This window comes from Gavialis gangeticus, unplaced genomic scaffold (genome assembly GCF_001723915.1).
Source record: "Gavialis gangeticus isolate Ggan-Ray unplaced genomic scaffold, GavGan_comp1, whole genome shotgun sequence".
NCBI classification, from domain to species: Eukaryota; Metazoa; Chordata; order Crocodylia; family Gavialidae; genus Gavialis; species Gavialis gangeticus.
In genome coordinates this window covers 60443694-60457482 of record NW_017729022.1, presented here as the reverse complement: position 1 = coordinate 60457482, position 13789 = coordinate 60443694, and the positions used below count along the sequence as shown (strand labels likewise).

Sequence of the window (13789 nt, the reverse complement as noted above, 5' to 3'; positions counted from 1 at the left end):
GCCGAGACCCCGAGCGACGCCCGCCGCCGCCCCGGCCGGACCCCTCAGCACCGCCACGGCTCCGGCGCCCGCACAGCAAGATGTGAAGCGGAGGCTCCTGGGACGCTCCTCATCCTCCCCGCGCTGCAGCCATTAGTGCCTGGCCCGGCGGGGAGCCGGGCGCCCCGCACACGCGCCGCCCTCCCCGGCCCCGCCGCGGGGCTTTTTCGCAGGGCGGCGTCGGAGGGGGAAGGCGCTGCTAGAGGACGGTGATTTTTTTTTTTTCCTCTTCTTTTCCCCCCCCTCCTTCTCTCCCCTCCTTCGCCCGCCTCCTTGTGGCGATGAGGAGGAGGAGGACGACGCCGAGGAGGAAGAGGCTGATGGCGGCGGTGAAGAGGCAGCAGCAGGAGGAGGAGACCCCCCGGAGGATGATGAAGATGATGGTGGCTGTGAAGAAGCACCAGCAGCAGCAGTGCACCCTCTGGGATTGATCAGACACGGCCTCTGGCAGCTTGATTCTTTTTTTTTTTTAAATTTGATTTATTATTATTAATCTCTTTTAAAAAAATTTTTGGCAGCGTTGTTGCTGGTGGGGGCTTTCCCAGCTGCTCTTCTCATCCGCAGCTGCCCTTTGGCCCTGGGGGGGAAGGCTTCCCTTCTCTCCCCCCCACCCCGCTGCCTGCATTTGCCCCGCGTCTCCGCTGCCACTCGCCTAGAGACTGAGCCCGAAGGGCAGAAAAAGGGGAACTTGCCCCCCTTTCATCTCCTCCAGATCCTCCTGCCCCTCTCTCCGTGGTGGTGTTGTTCAGCCAAATCGGGGCCCTGAGAGAAAGGGGCTGATCTTGGGGTTCCCCCTTCCCTCCCCCCCAGCCTCCTGCGCTGTTTGTCTAAAAAAGAATTAAAAATGGCCGAGAATGTGGTGGAGCCGGGCCCGTCTTCAGCCAAGCGGCCTAAACTCTCCTCACCGGCGCTCTCCGTGTCCGCCAGCGATGGCACAGGTCAGTCTCAGGGGCCCAGGCCCCCACCCTCTTACTGCCCCAGCTGTATACCCAGAGCTGTTTTTGTCTCTCCCTTTCCTCTTACCTTTGGTTTTACTTCTTCCCTGCCTGCACCCCGCTCTGCACTCTCTTCCTTTCCCTTTACCTCTGTGTTCCCTCCCTGCACCCCCTTTCTTTGCATCTCTTCTGTGCTAATCTCACTGGAGGGGGATAATTGTTGTTACTCTTTATTTACTGGAAGGGCTAGAAACCTAAGCTGGCTGTCTCGTGCATTTGGCCATTTGCAGAAAAGCCTTAATTTTCTCCTTTTTTTCCCCCCATCCATTTTGTAGCCGTAATTCTTTCAGAGATCTTTATTCTCTATCTCCATTCTAGTTGCAGGCATAGGCAATAGTACACACATGCAGCATCTTAGTTGCATTTCTCTCGGGTGTCTTTCTGTGTGTGTTTGTGTGTGTGTGCGTGTGCAAATAAACACAGGGTCAGCCCATAGGGGTTGTTTTTGTGGCTTGTGTGTAAGGTTTTTACATAGCATTCAGATTTTTTTAGCAAATGGTTTAATTCTCTTCCATTCTCAATTTCCCCCCTTGTTTCACTTTGATTATATTATTGACTTTTTAACCGTTCCTTTTCACTTTTTCTGTCTTGCACAAGGATCTCTAAAGATGAGGTATTCTGCTGTTTTCTTTGATTATTTCCAAACTTACCTGTCTCAATTTCTGTTTAAAATAAAGATTATGGGGTATGTGGGTTCACCAAGAGCATTTATATCTTCATACAAACATGCAGTATTTTACCTTATTTGCATTAAGAATCAATATGGAGCGCAGTTCATTCTGCATCTCCCATTTCTTTGCTGCTGAGACTAAAATGTCTGAAATTCCCATGCAGATTTACCAGGTAGAGAAGATGAAGAGGGTGTTCTTTGCAATCTTGCAAGGGTTTTTAATGATGGTGTTTTAGGGGGGGAAGACTGCTATGTAGAAATGTCACAACAGAGAAGCAATATCACTAAAGGATGCAAGTTTTGAGTGTCCCAATCGTCAGCAAACATGAATGAGTTGTTCTTGAAGTTTCCAGTGAGGTGTCTGCTTTTTAATGAACCTCTGGTGAGCAGATGATCTTTGGGGATCATTTTACTTTATGAAAGCACCAAGCCACCTGCTCTCAGAAGTTTCTTAAAATTCACTTTTAGGTTTTTCTGGGCAGTGGAATTCTGGGGACTCTGTCCCTCCCTGTCTCACATGCAGAAGTTTGCATTGTTCCTGATGGCCACCAGTCTTGTTCATTTCAGTTGTTTGCACTGCCATAAAAATGAAGAGTGAAAAATGGTTGGCCACCTGATAGTAAACAAGATGCTTAAATGACCTGTTGTGGTTGAACACTAGTTTAACTGCAGTCATCTTAAAGTTTTCTTCTTGTTTCTCTTCCTTCTTCTGCATAAATAAATGGTTAATCAGTTCTGTGTAATTTTTTTTAGCTTAGAGAGAACTTTTAGGGCACAGGTTCGATAGAGGCAGTATTATGTGGGCTGAAGAATTCAGGTGATTAATGTAGTTTTGAAGTCAGCAGGTCCAGTTCCTAGTAAACTAGATGAAGGGGGTTGAAGGAAGTTTTCTCTGACCCAACCCATTTGTTGATTTTTAATATCAGACTTGGAAAGTGAATACTTAAGTTCAGTACTATTCACATTTAATTCTTTGCCCTGGTGTAGATCTTGCTATAGGTTATAGGGTTAGCTCAGAATTTCACTTAAGGATTTTTCTTTACAAGGAGAAAAAAGCTGGAAAGGCAGGACCTTATTTTCAGTCAGATTCAATGTATAAGAATATTGTTTGTGTAGGAGTATATAACAGGTGCAGATATTGACTTATCTTGCACATTTTAATCAGGATCTCTTGAGTTGTTTCATAGTTGAGGAATTACTATATAGGTGTGGTGAGACTTTTACTGTACCTAGTTGGACAATTTCAGGAATTCAGATGTGCATAAAACAGAGCACACTTTCTTTGTAGCCTGCCTAACCCTAAGCTTTCCATAGTCCAACCTGGAGAGGGTCTTGATAATGATATTTGTTTTCACATAGTTGCACAAAATGATTATTGATGAAGACTTTTCTTTATCCTGGGAAAGTAGGTAGTGGATTAACTTTATGGGTTTGGGAATACTGTATTAAGTATATTAGGGTTTTAGGGTTGTAGTCTTCTGTTCCTATTGCCTTTGCTGTCTTGCTTTCCTGTGTCCATAAACAGCAACTTTAGTTTCATCAAGAGTGTTTTTTTTCTCTCTTTGCTCTCAAACTAACTTTGAATTAGTGGAAGTTGTGTGTATTGTGGTAAATCCCAACTATAGAATTTAATGCATTGTCCCCACTTCTAAGTTATCAAAAGTATGTGGGAACATTTTTTACCTTAATTGCATACTTACTAGGAACATTGTATTTTTACGCTATAGTTTTATACATAGTTGTGCCATTTGGCTTTGCATGCAGGTGTATAGAGGCATGGTTTTAGTTGGTTTCTCTCATTATTAACTTTATTTGGTTTTGAGTCTACATCTGAAAATGTGGATTTGATGGACTGGAGATCTGAAAGTAAAATTTCTGTATGAGTTGCAACCAAAAAAACCCCACCTCAACCCTCCCCCTACTCTGCAAGTCTGATCAAATATGTAGTCTTTTCCTTCCCGTGCTACACCTCAGAAGCCTTGGATGCTTTGTCTCTTCTATTTGAATGTAGTTTTTGTTTTAATGCCATAGAATGTGCTGTGTTTTTAGTTTAGAATTTTTAAATGCGTTCCAAATTTGGTGGCTTAAATTCCTTGCCCTGGAGGGAAGTGGGGTGGGGGCAGCAGGAGGAATACCGTGTTACCAGCAAGCTCAAGTGTTTCACTGCAGGTTTATACTGATTACAAATTCTAAAGTATTTTTACCTTGTTGGAGTAGCTCAAGAGATTCTTTGTATTGAAAATTAGTTTTCTTTCAGTAAATTAGTAGTTAGTTCTGTATCTTGTCTCTTCATTCTCTGCAGCTCTTGATTTCAGGAGCAGGATTTCTTTTGACTTCCCCAAGAGTTATGAGAGAAGATTTCTACCACATCAGTGGAAAGAGATAACAAGAATGGTGGGAAGGAGGACTGATGCTTGTCTGTGCACATGAAATCTTACTTAAGCTTTGCAAAGACCATGAAATCAGAACCCTTGTATCTGTTTTAGCTAGCAATTTTTGCTAGTAAAGCAAGATTGATTAGGAATGTGACCTTTTTTTGACAATTTTATGCTACAAAAAGCCATAATGTGCACATGGTTATATGGACATAAGTGCCTTTGACCAGTGCAGTTTCCTTCACTCAGCATATACAAACTTACAGGCAAAGGTACTTTTTGTTGGTCTTCTTGGAGTTTCAGTGTCTTCCATTTTAATTTTTAGTTATTAAATGAAATGCTTGAAATGCATTGTAAACTTAGCATAACACATTGTCTTAAAAATCATTTGGGGCAAGATTTCTCTCTTCTTAGCAACTACTTTCTAACATACTCAATATTTGGAAGATTTCCTGGATTTCATATTCCTTGGTAAATGAAATAACATTGTAGTAGAAATGCAGTATTGTTTGGCTGTTGGATCCCAAAGTGGTGTTCAAAATGATAAATATTCAAGTTTATTTAAAATTTTACAGTTAACTCATTCTTTTTAATTATTAAGACAGATTTGCCATAAGAGAGAGGTGTGTGTGCTTGTAGTATGTGCTTTGAGTTACTTCAACTTAATCTATGCAGAAGTTAGATTCTGCTGATTGATAGCAGTCCTTTCAGCCAAATGAGCACCTCTTTAATCTCGCTCCAATTTAATATTCACCTCTTTATAAATCCTGATTTTTGTACCTTTTGTCAGAAACTCATCCTGACCTTCTCCTCTCACTTTCCTCATATCCCAGGTGTGTAAATCTCTTTCCTGTACTTAAAACCTTCTCCTCTAATAATATTTATTCCTGCCCTCTCATCTCATCTGAACTAGTATAATGATTCTTTGTGTCAAAGACTTGACTTTCATCTGTTTTAAAATGTGGTGGGTTATTTCTTTTCTGCATATGCATTGCCTGGAGTCTTGGTTCCCTATTTTTTTCAGATATGGGTACACAGTTTCTGTTAATTTTTCAGGCTCCTTTATGCACTTGTTCTTTTTGTCTTTTCATCTATTTAACTTAATCTTTTTACCTTTTAGCCTGTTCCCTTTCCTTCTGGCCTAAGTACTCTTTTTTTGCACAGCAGTCCCATCTTACTTGAGTTCTCTTCCTTTCTAGCTTAGCATGCCCTTTCTATCTGAAACGTAGATGAGTAACTGTGTTTCTTGTCTACCCTCCTGCTTAGGTGCTTCTTTTATATTAAGTGATAATTTATGTGATCAACATTAGCTGTAATGCAGTAACTTTGTTTAATGAAACATTTTTTTTATTTGTATCTCCGTAGTGTCTAGAGGTCTCAGCTGTGCTAGGTATCATGCAGACACCTGTTTTGACAGTCCTTTACCCAGAGAGCTTATAATTTAAATAAGCAAAGGGGAAGAAGGGAAACAAGTACAGGAAGAATAAATGATTTGTCCCAGACATTGGCAGAGCACAGGTGAAGTCCAGGTCCTGACTTGCTGGTCAGACCTGTCATTGTTCACCCCTTAATACGAAGTAGTAATGTATTTTGCAGTCAGATGTGTTCTGCATTGGAACTATTTATTTTCAGGCCTGAAAGTTAGTTGGTATATTTAAAACATTGATATATATCAAAGACCCCATATTACTTAATTTCTACAATTTAAATAGAGAAAAGCAGGCTACCACCTTTCCTGCCAAGTTCTCTCTGCATCATTCTTGCCCCACAACTGTTGTAAACTCTTAGAAGAGGAGCAGAGACCCATTCATTTGTGTTTTGAAAGACAGAAAGCTATGTCAGTAGTGGCCAAATTGTGGCTCATGCATTTAAATGTGGCTTTTGAAGCAGGGGAAGGTGTTGAGTTATTGCTTTCTTACTAGTTTTTGGCTTTTGCTTATTATCTGTTCTGAGAAGTAATTTAACAACAAATTGCTATTTGAAAGAGGCTGCTAGGTGCAGATCAGCAGCTTGGGCATGCACATCTTAAGTTTTGTGTCCTATGGTACTCAGCCGTGTCAAGGTTTTGGGTTGCAGCTAGAGGGGGTTGTAAGTTTGGCCATCCGTACTGCATATTGTAACATTTGGCAGTTCTTATCGTTGGTTTTCAGGCAAACAATAATGTGAGGAAACTGCAATGATTTCCAGTTTATAGTCAAGTGGCCAATCAAAATAACACTGTGCTTAATAATGACCTGTTTTGGTTGGGGGGGGGGTCGGTTGTTTTTTTGTTTTTTTTTTTTGTAGAGGAACAGTGATTTCTCATGTTTTAGGATACTTACTTCAAAAAAAAAATCAATGGTCTTGCTGACTTTGAATTTGCTGAATCTATTCCTAAGCTGCTCATAGTTCAGTTTTTTTCTTAAACTATTCTCAGTGAGAAGGTAGGGTACTGTGGCACTATAGGTACTTAGGGGTTCAGAAAGGAATGAAGCAACAGTCTGCTTCATCAAATGGCATATGAATGGACTGATGAAGTGGGAATACTCTGTGAGGTGTATACACACATTGCAGTTTTGGGCACAATTTTCAGATAAAAAGCAATGTGTTTACTGTAAACCAAGCTCTCTAAATCTATAATATTTTATTCTAAATGCAGAACGGAGTCTTGGGCACTGTAGAGAGAGCCCTAAGAGCAGAATGTGGCTTTTAAAAAGTAGATGTCTAGCACATAAATCAGAGATTGTTGGGGAGAGGTTTTGTTTTTGTTTTGAATTCAGGAGTTAGAACATTAGATTGCAACCATACCTACCTTATTTTAGATCGTGTTGCATAAGGTGGCTTCTTGTATATTATTTTATACTAAGTGGAGATAAGGATTTAGCCTGAAAAAATTATTAGGCTGGGTCCTGAGTTAATTAGGAATCTTGCCAGTTACCTTTTTTTTGCTTCTGTGTATACATTAAAAATAAGTGTGTGTGCGTGTCAGGGCGGGGCAAGAGCCTTGAGGAGTAGAGGTTATTTTATTTTTTTAATAGTGGGAGTGTGTGTCTCTTTGGATTAGAGGGGATGTATATTGAATTTCTTACTGCAAGAATTTTGGCATTTTGCTAGCTATCTTTGCTCTGTCCTGATTGTGCAGTATTTTCTTTGCTAGAGAACTTCATGTGACTTGTATGCATCCCTACTGCAACAATTTTCCATTGTTTGGTTGGCTGTCTTTAGTTTCTCCTCCTCAACTTGCTTAGTTGGTTCAGCGGGAACAGCTTTTCAGTGCATGCTCTAATGTAATATTTTTTCTTTTAATCTTTCTTTTCACATTAACTAATGCCCTCTCTGTGAAGATTCAGCCTAAAGTCATTTAGGTTTGTTATCTGACAAACAAAGTAATTTTACTGGATTGTTTCCTGTCAGATTAAACTGTGTATACCTGTCTCCAAGGATTTGGCTTTTCAAGCTTTACCTAAACTGTAGCAGCAGGTTGAAGTAAAATACATCTGTCTCTGCATATGGCTGTATGCTCTGGCATGCAAAACACCCTTGATTGCATTGAATTTGGTTATATGAAGCCAACAAACAGGGCATAAATTATAGCAATTCTATACATGGGTATTCTCGTTTACCATACAGTAAGTAATGTACCCACAGGCCCGGTCTAGCATCTTTTTCTAGAACCATGTTGCTTTGTAGTATCTGAACCGTAGCACAAAGCAGAAGAACAGTTAATTTTCCTATGCATGCAAATATTACTTTATAGACCAATAACTGCTTTGCAGAGTGGGGGCATATAGAGAGAGAGATGTTTGTAAAAATAAAATAAAAAGTAAGTCTGTATTCTTTTGTCAGGAATTTTGAACAGTTTGTGTTCAGATGAAAGAAATTGTACTGGATATTCCAAGTTAGTTTTGAAATGATCTCAACTGCCTCTATCAGCAAGAGAGACCTAATGTTAAGGTCCTAGCTAGTTGCATTTCTTTGCTCCTTTCCTTGAGATTTTATGTCCAGGAGCTTTAGAGAGAGATGTAGAATGGAGTGTCTCCTTTCCTTTTCCCCTAATAGCAGTATGAAATCACACCTGTACTCCCTTTTTCACTTCATTTACTATTTTCACAAGAGGCAGAATGGAGTTCTGCAGACGTTAAGGAAGCATAAACATGAGTGGTGCAGTGATTCTCCCATAGAGGAACTTCTGAAATATTGAGCAACATTTTGACTAGATAATTTGAGCATAAACTACTGATTTTACTGTTTGCTTTGTAAAACTGTAAGTATGGGGTGAATAGATTTGTTTGTTGTAGGAGGTTAGGGTATGCTGTGATTAAATTGTAGATTACTTTACTTAACCCCAGGTCTTGCAGGGCTACTGTCCTTTTAGTGGTCTAGGTAGAAAACTAATTCATCCTAGTACAATACTGAATGACTTTTCATTCTGCTTTCCAGAACCACTTTCTCTTAGTGGTCTGTGGTATTACTGAGCTAAATAAGCCCATTCACCTTTACTTTTAACTTTGTGTAGAATTCTATGCATTTTAAAATAAAAAAATCTGGCAAAGGCAGGTGCCTGGTTTGCTCAGTGGAGTAAAATAGGTCCAGAACAGAAGTTAAGCAGCTCGGTGTATATTCTAGGCAACAATGATTCAGTACTGGAAAAAGTGATAGCATGATCTCTTTCTTACTTGCAGGCATTCTGCTTTTATATTTAAATGGCTATTGATTTTTGATTTTGAGAGCTTTGGGTCGTTACATCTTTGTTCCCAAGTTTAACACTGCTTTTTTATTTTTTTTCACATAGAGGAGTGCTCATGGATGACTCTTGAATAAATATATCTGAAAACCTCTTTACCTTAAAGCAGGTGTTTAAAACCACCAGTGTTGAAATGCCATATATGTAGCATGTGCCCATGTTTGACAGGGGAATATATCAAGCATTACATTGATTTAAAGGAATTATTAACTTGGATTTAAGACAGATTCTTAAATTGGTATGTTTTTTATTTATGTTAATTATTGAAATGTTGAATGCTGTCTTTTTAATTTTTTTAACTTGGGTCAGTAGTTACTGTACAAAATTAATTCAGAGGCTCTTCCTTAAGTACAATCAAGTCTAATTAGATTTACTCAAATAGTAATAACTTGCAACTTTCTCCTTAAAATCTTTTAGCTTATCTAAGCATCTTTTCTTTTTGAAATGAGTACCCAATCCGTACCATAATGCTGCTGCAAGCACCAGCCTTTTTTTCTAGGACAATGGCATAGTCCTTCTTCCAAAATTGTCATCAGCCACTTTTGAAAAGAGTAAACTGAAAACTCTATATTGCTCTTGCTGGTAGCAGTAATTTTTGACCACTTGTAGAACTTCAACATTTTTTAATAATTAATCTGTACAAAAACTCCACGTAAAAGCAGTTTCTTTTAAAGCCAGGAAGTTCTTTTGATGCAGCATCCAGCATTAATTAAGTTGAGCATTTTGACCAATAAACTTTGGTTTGCTGCTTAAAAAACCCCCAAAACCCTCTGTCTGAAGCACTTGCTCTGCTCTCCTAACATTGCTTCAGTGCTTTCATTTGCAGACTGGTTCCAATTACTCTAAAACAACTTTGAAAACCTGTCCTGCTTGAAAATGTTTACATAGGATGTTGCTTGCAGTCTCACTTCAGAATTAAGACTCTTATTTCTCTTTTGAGTTCCTTGAAACACATAAATAATGCACAGAAGTAGACCTTTAAGCCATGCATGGTGATGTGGGAGAAAGGGAGGGCAGGGCGCAAGAAAGCTAAATTTCCTACAGTGAGAAGAATTAATAATAATAAAATCTAATGCCAGAGGCTCTCTTTACCAAAGCAAAATGTATTACAGAAGAAAGGTTCTGGCTTGCTTTGAGTGAAGCAGCAAAGAAATTGACAGCTCTCAATCAAGCTTCTACTATTTAGGAACAAAAGGATAAAGCTGCTTCAGGTTATGTAGGGATTGGTCTTCTTCTAGTACGCTGGAATTCTTAGTCTTTAATTGAACTTTCTAGCCCTTGAGTCTGGACCTTTTTAATGAAAAATTTTTAGGTCCTGGCTGAGTTTTTTTTTCCTTTGGTCTTGAATCAAATTAGTAGATTCATTCTACTGAATGCAGAAATAGTATAGATAAACATAGCTCTCTAATTAGTAGTGGCCACACAATTAAAAAACCAAAACAATTTCAAAGCTGTCAGGCACAGAGACCTTGTATGCTTAATTTCTGCCTGAAGGGAATTGCTGCCTTAGAGGTTTATAGTGGAAGCACTATTAAGCTTTGCTAAATCCCAAGAATACAAAATAAACCTGACTTTCTCCAGATCGTCATCTGGCATGTTTCCTATTCCTGAATCTCAGCTCCTTAGGCAAGTCAGAGCTTGGGTCGCTTTACCTGAAAACTCTTCTGTACCAAAGCATAGCTGTAGTGACTAGATGCCAGCCTCTAGTTGTGGTCACGATTCACCTGAATCTCCAACTGCTATAAATTGTGACTTCCAATCTGTTGCACCTATGCTGTAGATGAAGTTCCCTGCAGAAACTGTGTATTCAGGCACAGCGGTAGCTCTTCAACAACACAAGTTTTGGAAATATCCAAAGATTTGATTTGATTTTGCTTCCAGGGGGAAGTCTATGAGGGGATTGGTAAAAAGAACCTTGTTCCAGATGTTCATCTCTTTCCTTCACTGACTCTCTGGAGGACAGGATTGCTTGCATTAATCTTTGACATGCCTACAGTACTGCAGTAAGATAATTACAGTGAAATTGACATGGTTTTAGCTTGGTTTTAGCTTGTTGACTTCAAAGGTCAGGAAAGATTCTTGTGTTACGGTGTACAGGCAATCCTTGACTTAAGACATTTTGAGTTGCAACAAACAGCACCTACACTTATAAATTGACACCCTGTTTTGACTTTCTGACCTCAGTTTTGACTTTACAATGCTTGAGCTGATGCCACGCCAGCAAACAAGTTCACTGCGTCACCCATCTCCCTGGAGAGCATCTGTTCAAACTTCCTTGGACACTTTCTTTAAGAAAGCAGACAAGACTCCAGAAAAAACCTGCAGCCAAGACTCCTGAGAAGACTCCAGCCAAAAGCCCTTCAAAAAATCCAGCAAAGTCATCTCAAAGAAGTCCTTCCAAATCAATATGATTGCTATTTACAATGTGAATACATTAATGTAGCTATATTACTCGTCTACAAAATTCTGGTTTATTTTTGGTGAAAGTAGGGTATCGGGCCTTGGTTCAGGTACCAACCCTCCATTTATAACATTGTTCCTATGGGAAAATTGGTTTTGAGTTATAGTGTTTCTACTTAAGGCGTGATTTTCATGAACTAATTGTGTTCCAAGTCTGAGGACTGCCTGTAGCTTGTCCTCTGGATTTTCTTCCTCTCTCTGGCCTCTGGTTGTCATCCTTTGCTCTTGGGACCACTTGGGTTGTGTCTTAATTGTGAACCTGGCCAGCCAGGATGCTACTTGTGTTTAGTGGGCACTTCCTTGCCCCAGTGCCCTAGTCTGTTCCTGGATAACATTCACATCATGATGCAGGAGTACCTTATCTTAGTGCCTTGTTGCTGTTGCTTCTGTCTGAAAGCACATATGTGACATAGTATATGTTTCATGTACTGAGAGAAGCCAAAGGCTTCAGTTAGTATTGATTAGAAGCTTTTAGGTGTTCCTTTTTACCCTTTCAGGGCACTATGCTTGGAGTACTATTGGGGCAGCCTTCACTGAGTGCAGAGCACTTATCAACACAAGTTTTACTCTTGATGCTCGATGGTAAAAGCTAAGGGTCTCAAGCAGCAATCATTGAGTCCCTGGTGGACAAAGCTGAGGGAAGCTCCAGTATCAAGCTTTACCCACTGGTCGATTCGTTTTGTATGTAGAGCTGTGAATAACCTGATTCATGCATGCACATCAGTAGTTCTGGCATGCTGTGAAGGATGAAGTCTCTGTTGAAATTCCACTTTGCATCTCTTTTCCCAGTGCAGTACAATGAAGGGGATCTAAACTAAAGCCTTAAGGACCTGTTTTGCTTGATAATAAGAACGTACCTCAGGGCTTAGCTTGCAGGTTGTCATCTTGCACAACTTTTATGCCAAGGTTCTTCAAGTATCACAGCATACAAAATACTGTCACTTCAGTTAGAGCACCTACTCTTTGGAGACCAAATGCTTGGAGGCTTTCTGTTCTTATTGTGCAGAAATTGCTTATGGGTTTAGAGCATTCTTGGTGATCTTGGGGCCCTGGAACAGCTTCCAGAAACTGGGGATTCTTAATTTCTTTAGCATTGCTGAAACCTAGCTATTCCAAAGTTTCATAGAAAGGTCTGTTAGAATTCTCTCAAATGTGCAAGTGTTTCATGACAAGACAAGTTTGTGCTGTGAAGATAGATGAAGTGCACTGATCTTTATTCACTATACTTTTGTGGCAAGCTAGCTGGTCTGTGCCTTATTTAGTAGAAATTAATACAATCCTATTGCAGTATTGGGATGCATAAGGGAACTTATGGCAAGTCAAATTCTGTGTATCCTGTGGCTTGCAGACCCTCCCAACAAGATGAGTCAAGGAAGTTTAAGATGAGCCATAATAGTGCATGTTTTTGTTGTTATCTACACAGTCAGATAACTAATAATGGCAAAAGCTCTTGTGCCTAGAGTACGGAAGGTAACCATCTGGTAACTGTGGTGTAATATTTGAAGCATTGTCCTTCAAAGGATGATAGTGTATTAAGAAACCATGAATTGAAAACAGCAGGAGAACAGTCATTTTTGCTTTTGGATGACTAATTTTGTCAGTATTCTGGCTATGAAAGTTGTGGTGCTCAAGCAGTTTGATCAGTTTATACCAGAAGTCACTGTGCTTTATGTGAACATAAGAATGTGTGGTTCTTGAAAGGGTAACATCATGGGCTGTGCTGTGCTTTTGCAGGTTGGTTTCATAGAAGTACTGGGAACAACTGACAAAGGAATTTTTCTGGAATTGCTAAACTGTAGGTACTTTGGAGTAGATGAACTGATGCTGTTGCAGAAGGGAGTTGAAATGCATCTTTAGGTTATTTTAGAATGACACTTTTTGGGTACCTGGATATTGCCTGGTCAAAAATGAGTTGTCTTCATAATGCTTCGTCGGATCTGTAGCCAGTGACATTCTTCTTCATATTAGCTATGAAACAAGGGGTAGGGAAATTTACCTAAGAAAGACTTGGCTGGTATTTATTCCAAATAGAATTGTTTCCAGACCATCTTTCTGCAGTTTTGTTTGCTTTTATTTTTTCTCATTTTTGCATAGCTGTTGATTTACTTGCCTTTTGGGGAAACATTTAATTCACGTGTTGTTTGGCTTATTTCTTGGGACCATTTGCTACCTGCTTGACAGTCAGTAAGGGGTTACTGTTTTCTTGTATCTGGACACTGCAGTTTTTAGGGACCAGGAAGTATAAATCCCTGCCCTTTTCTACTGGGAAGTAAATATCTAGGAGGGAGAAACCAGTTAATTACATCTCCTACGCCCTTCCACGTGAAATAGGGCATTAGTTTTCAAACCCTGCAAAGAATGTTAGTTTACAGGAGTGGCATAAACCTTAAAACACCTTACATTAGACTTTCAAAGGAAATGGTCTCCCATGATTGAAGAGGGGGTTCTTTAAAACAAACAAACAAACAAACAAACCCAAACAAGGTGCTTTACTTTAAAGTCAGTGTGCTTTCCCCTCCCTGCCCCC

General features: G+C 39.8%; 1 protein-coding gene across 2 annotated transcripts in view; it reads left to right on the top strand.

Annotated features, from left to right (window-relative positions):
- The first annotated feature begins 26 nt into the window (after window positions 1-26).
- Window positions 27-13789, top strand: part of EP300 (E1A binding protein p300) — a 120562-nt gene continuing 106799 nt past the window's right edge. For both annotated transcript variants that reach the window (XM_019515128.1, XM_019515127.1), the window contains exon 1: window positions 27-977. In XM_019515128.1, coding sequence (XP_019370673.1) covers window positions 884-977 — 94 coding nt within the window. In that variant the 5' untranslated portion in view covers window positions 27-883. The remainder of the gene's footprint in view (window positions 978-13789) is intronic.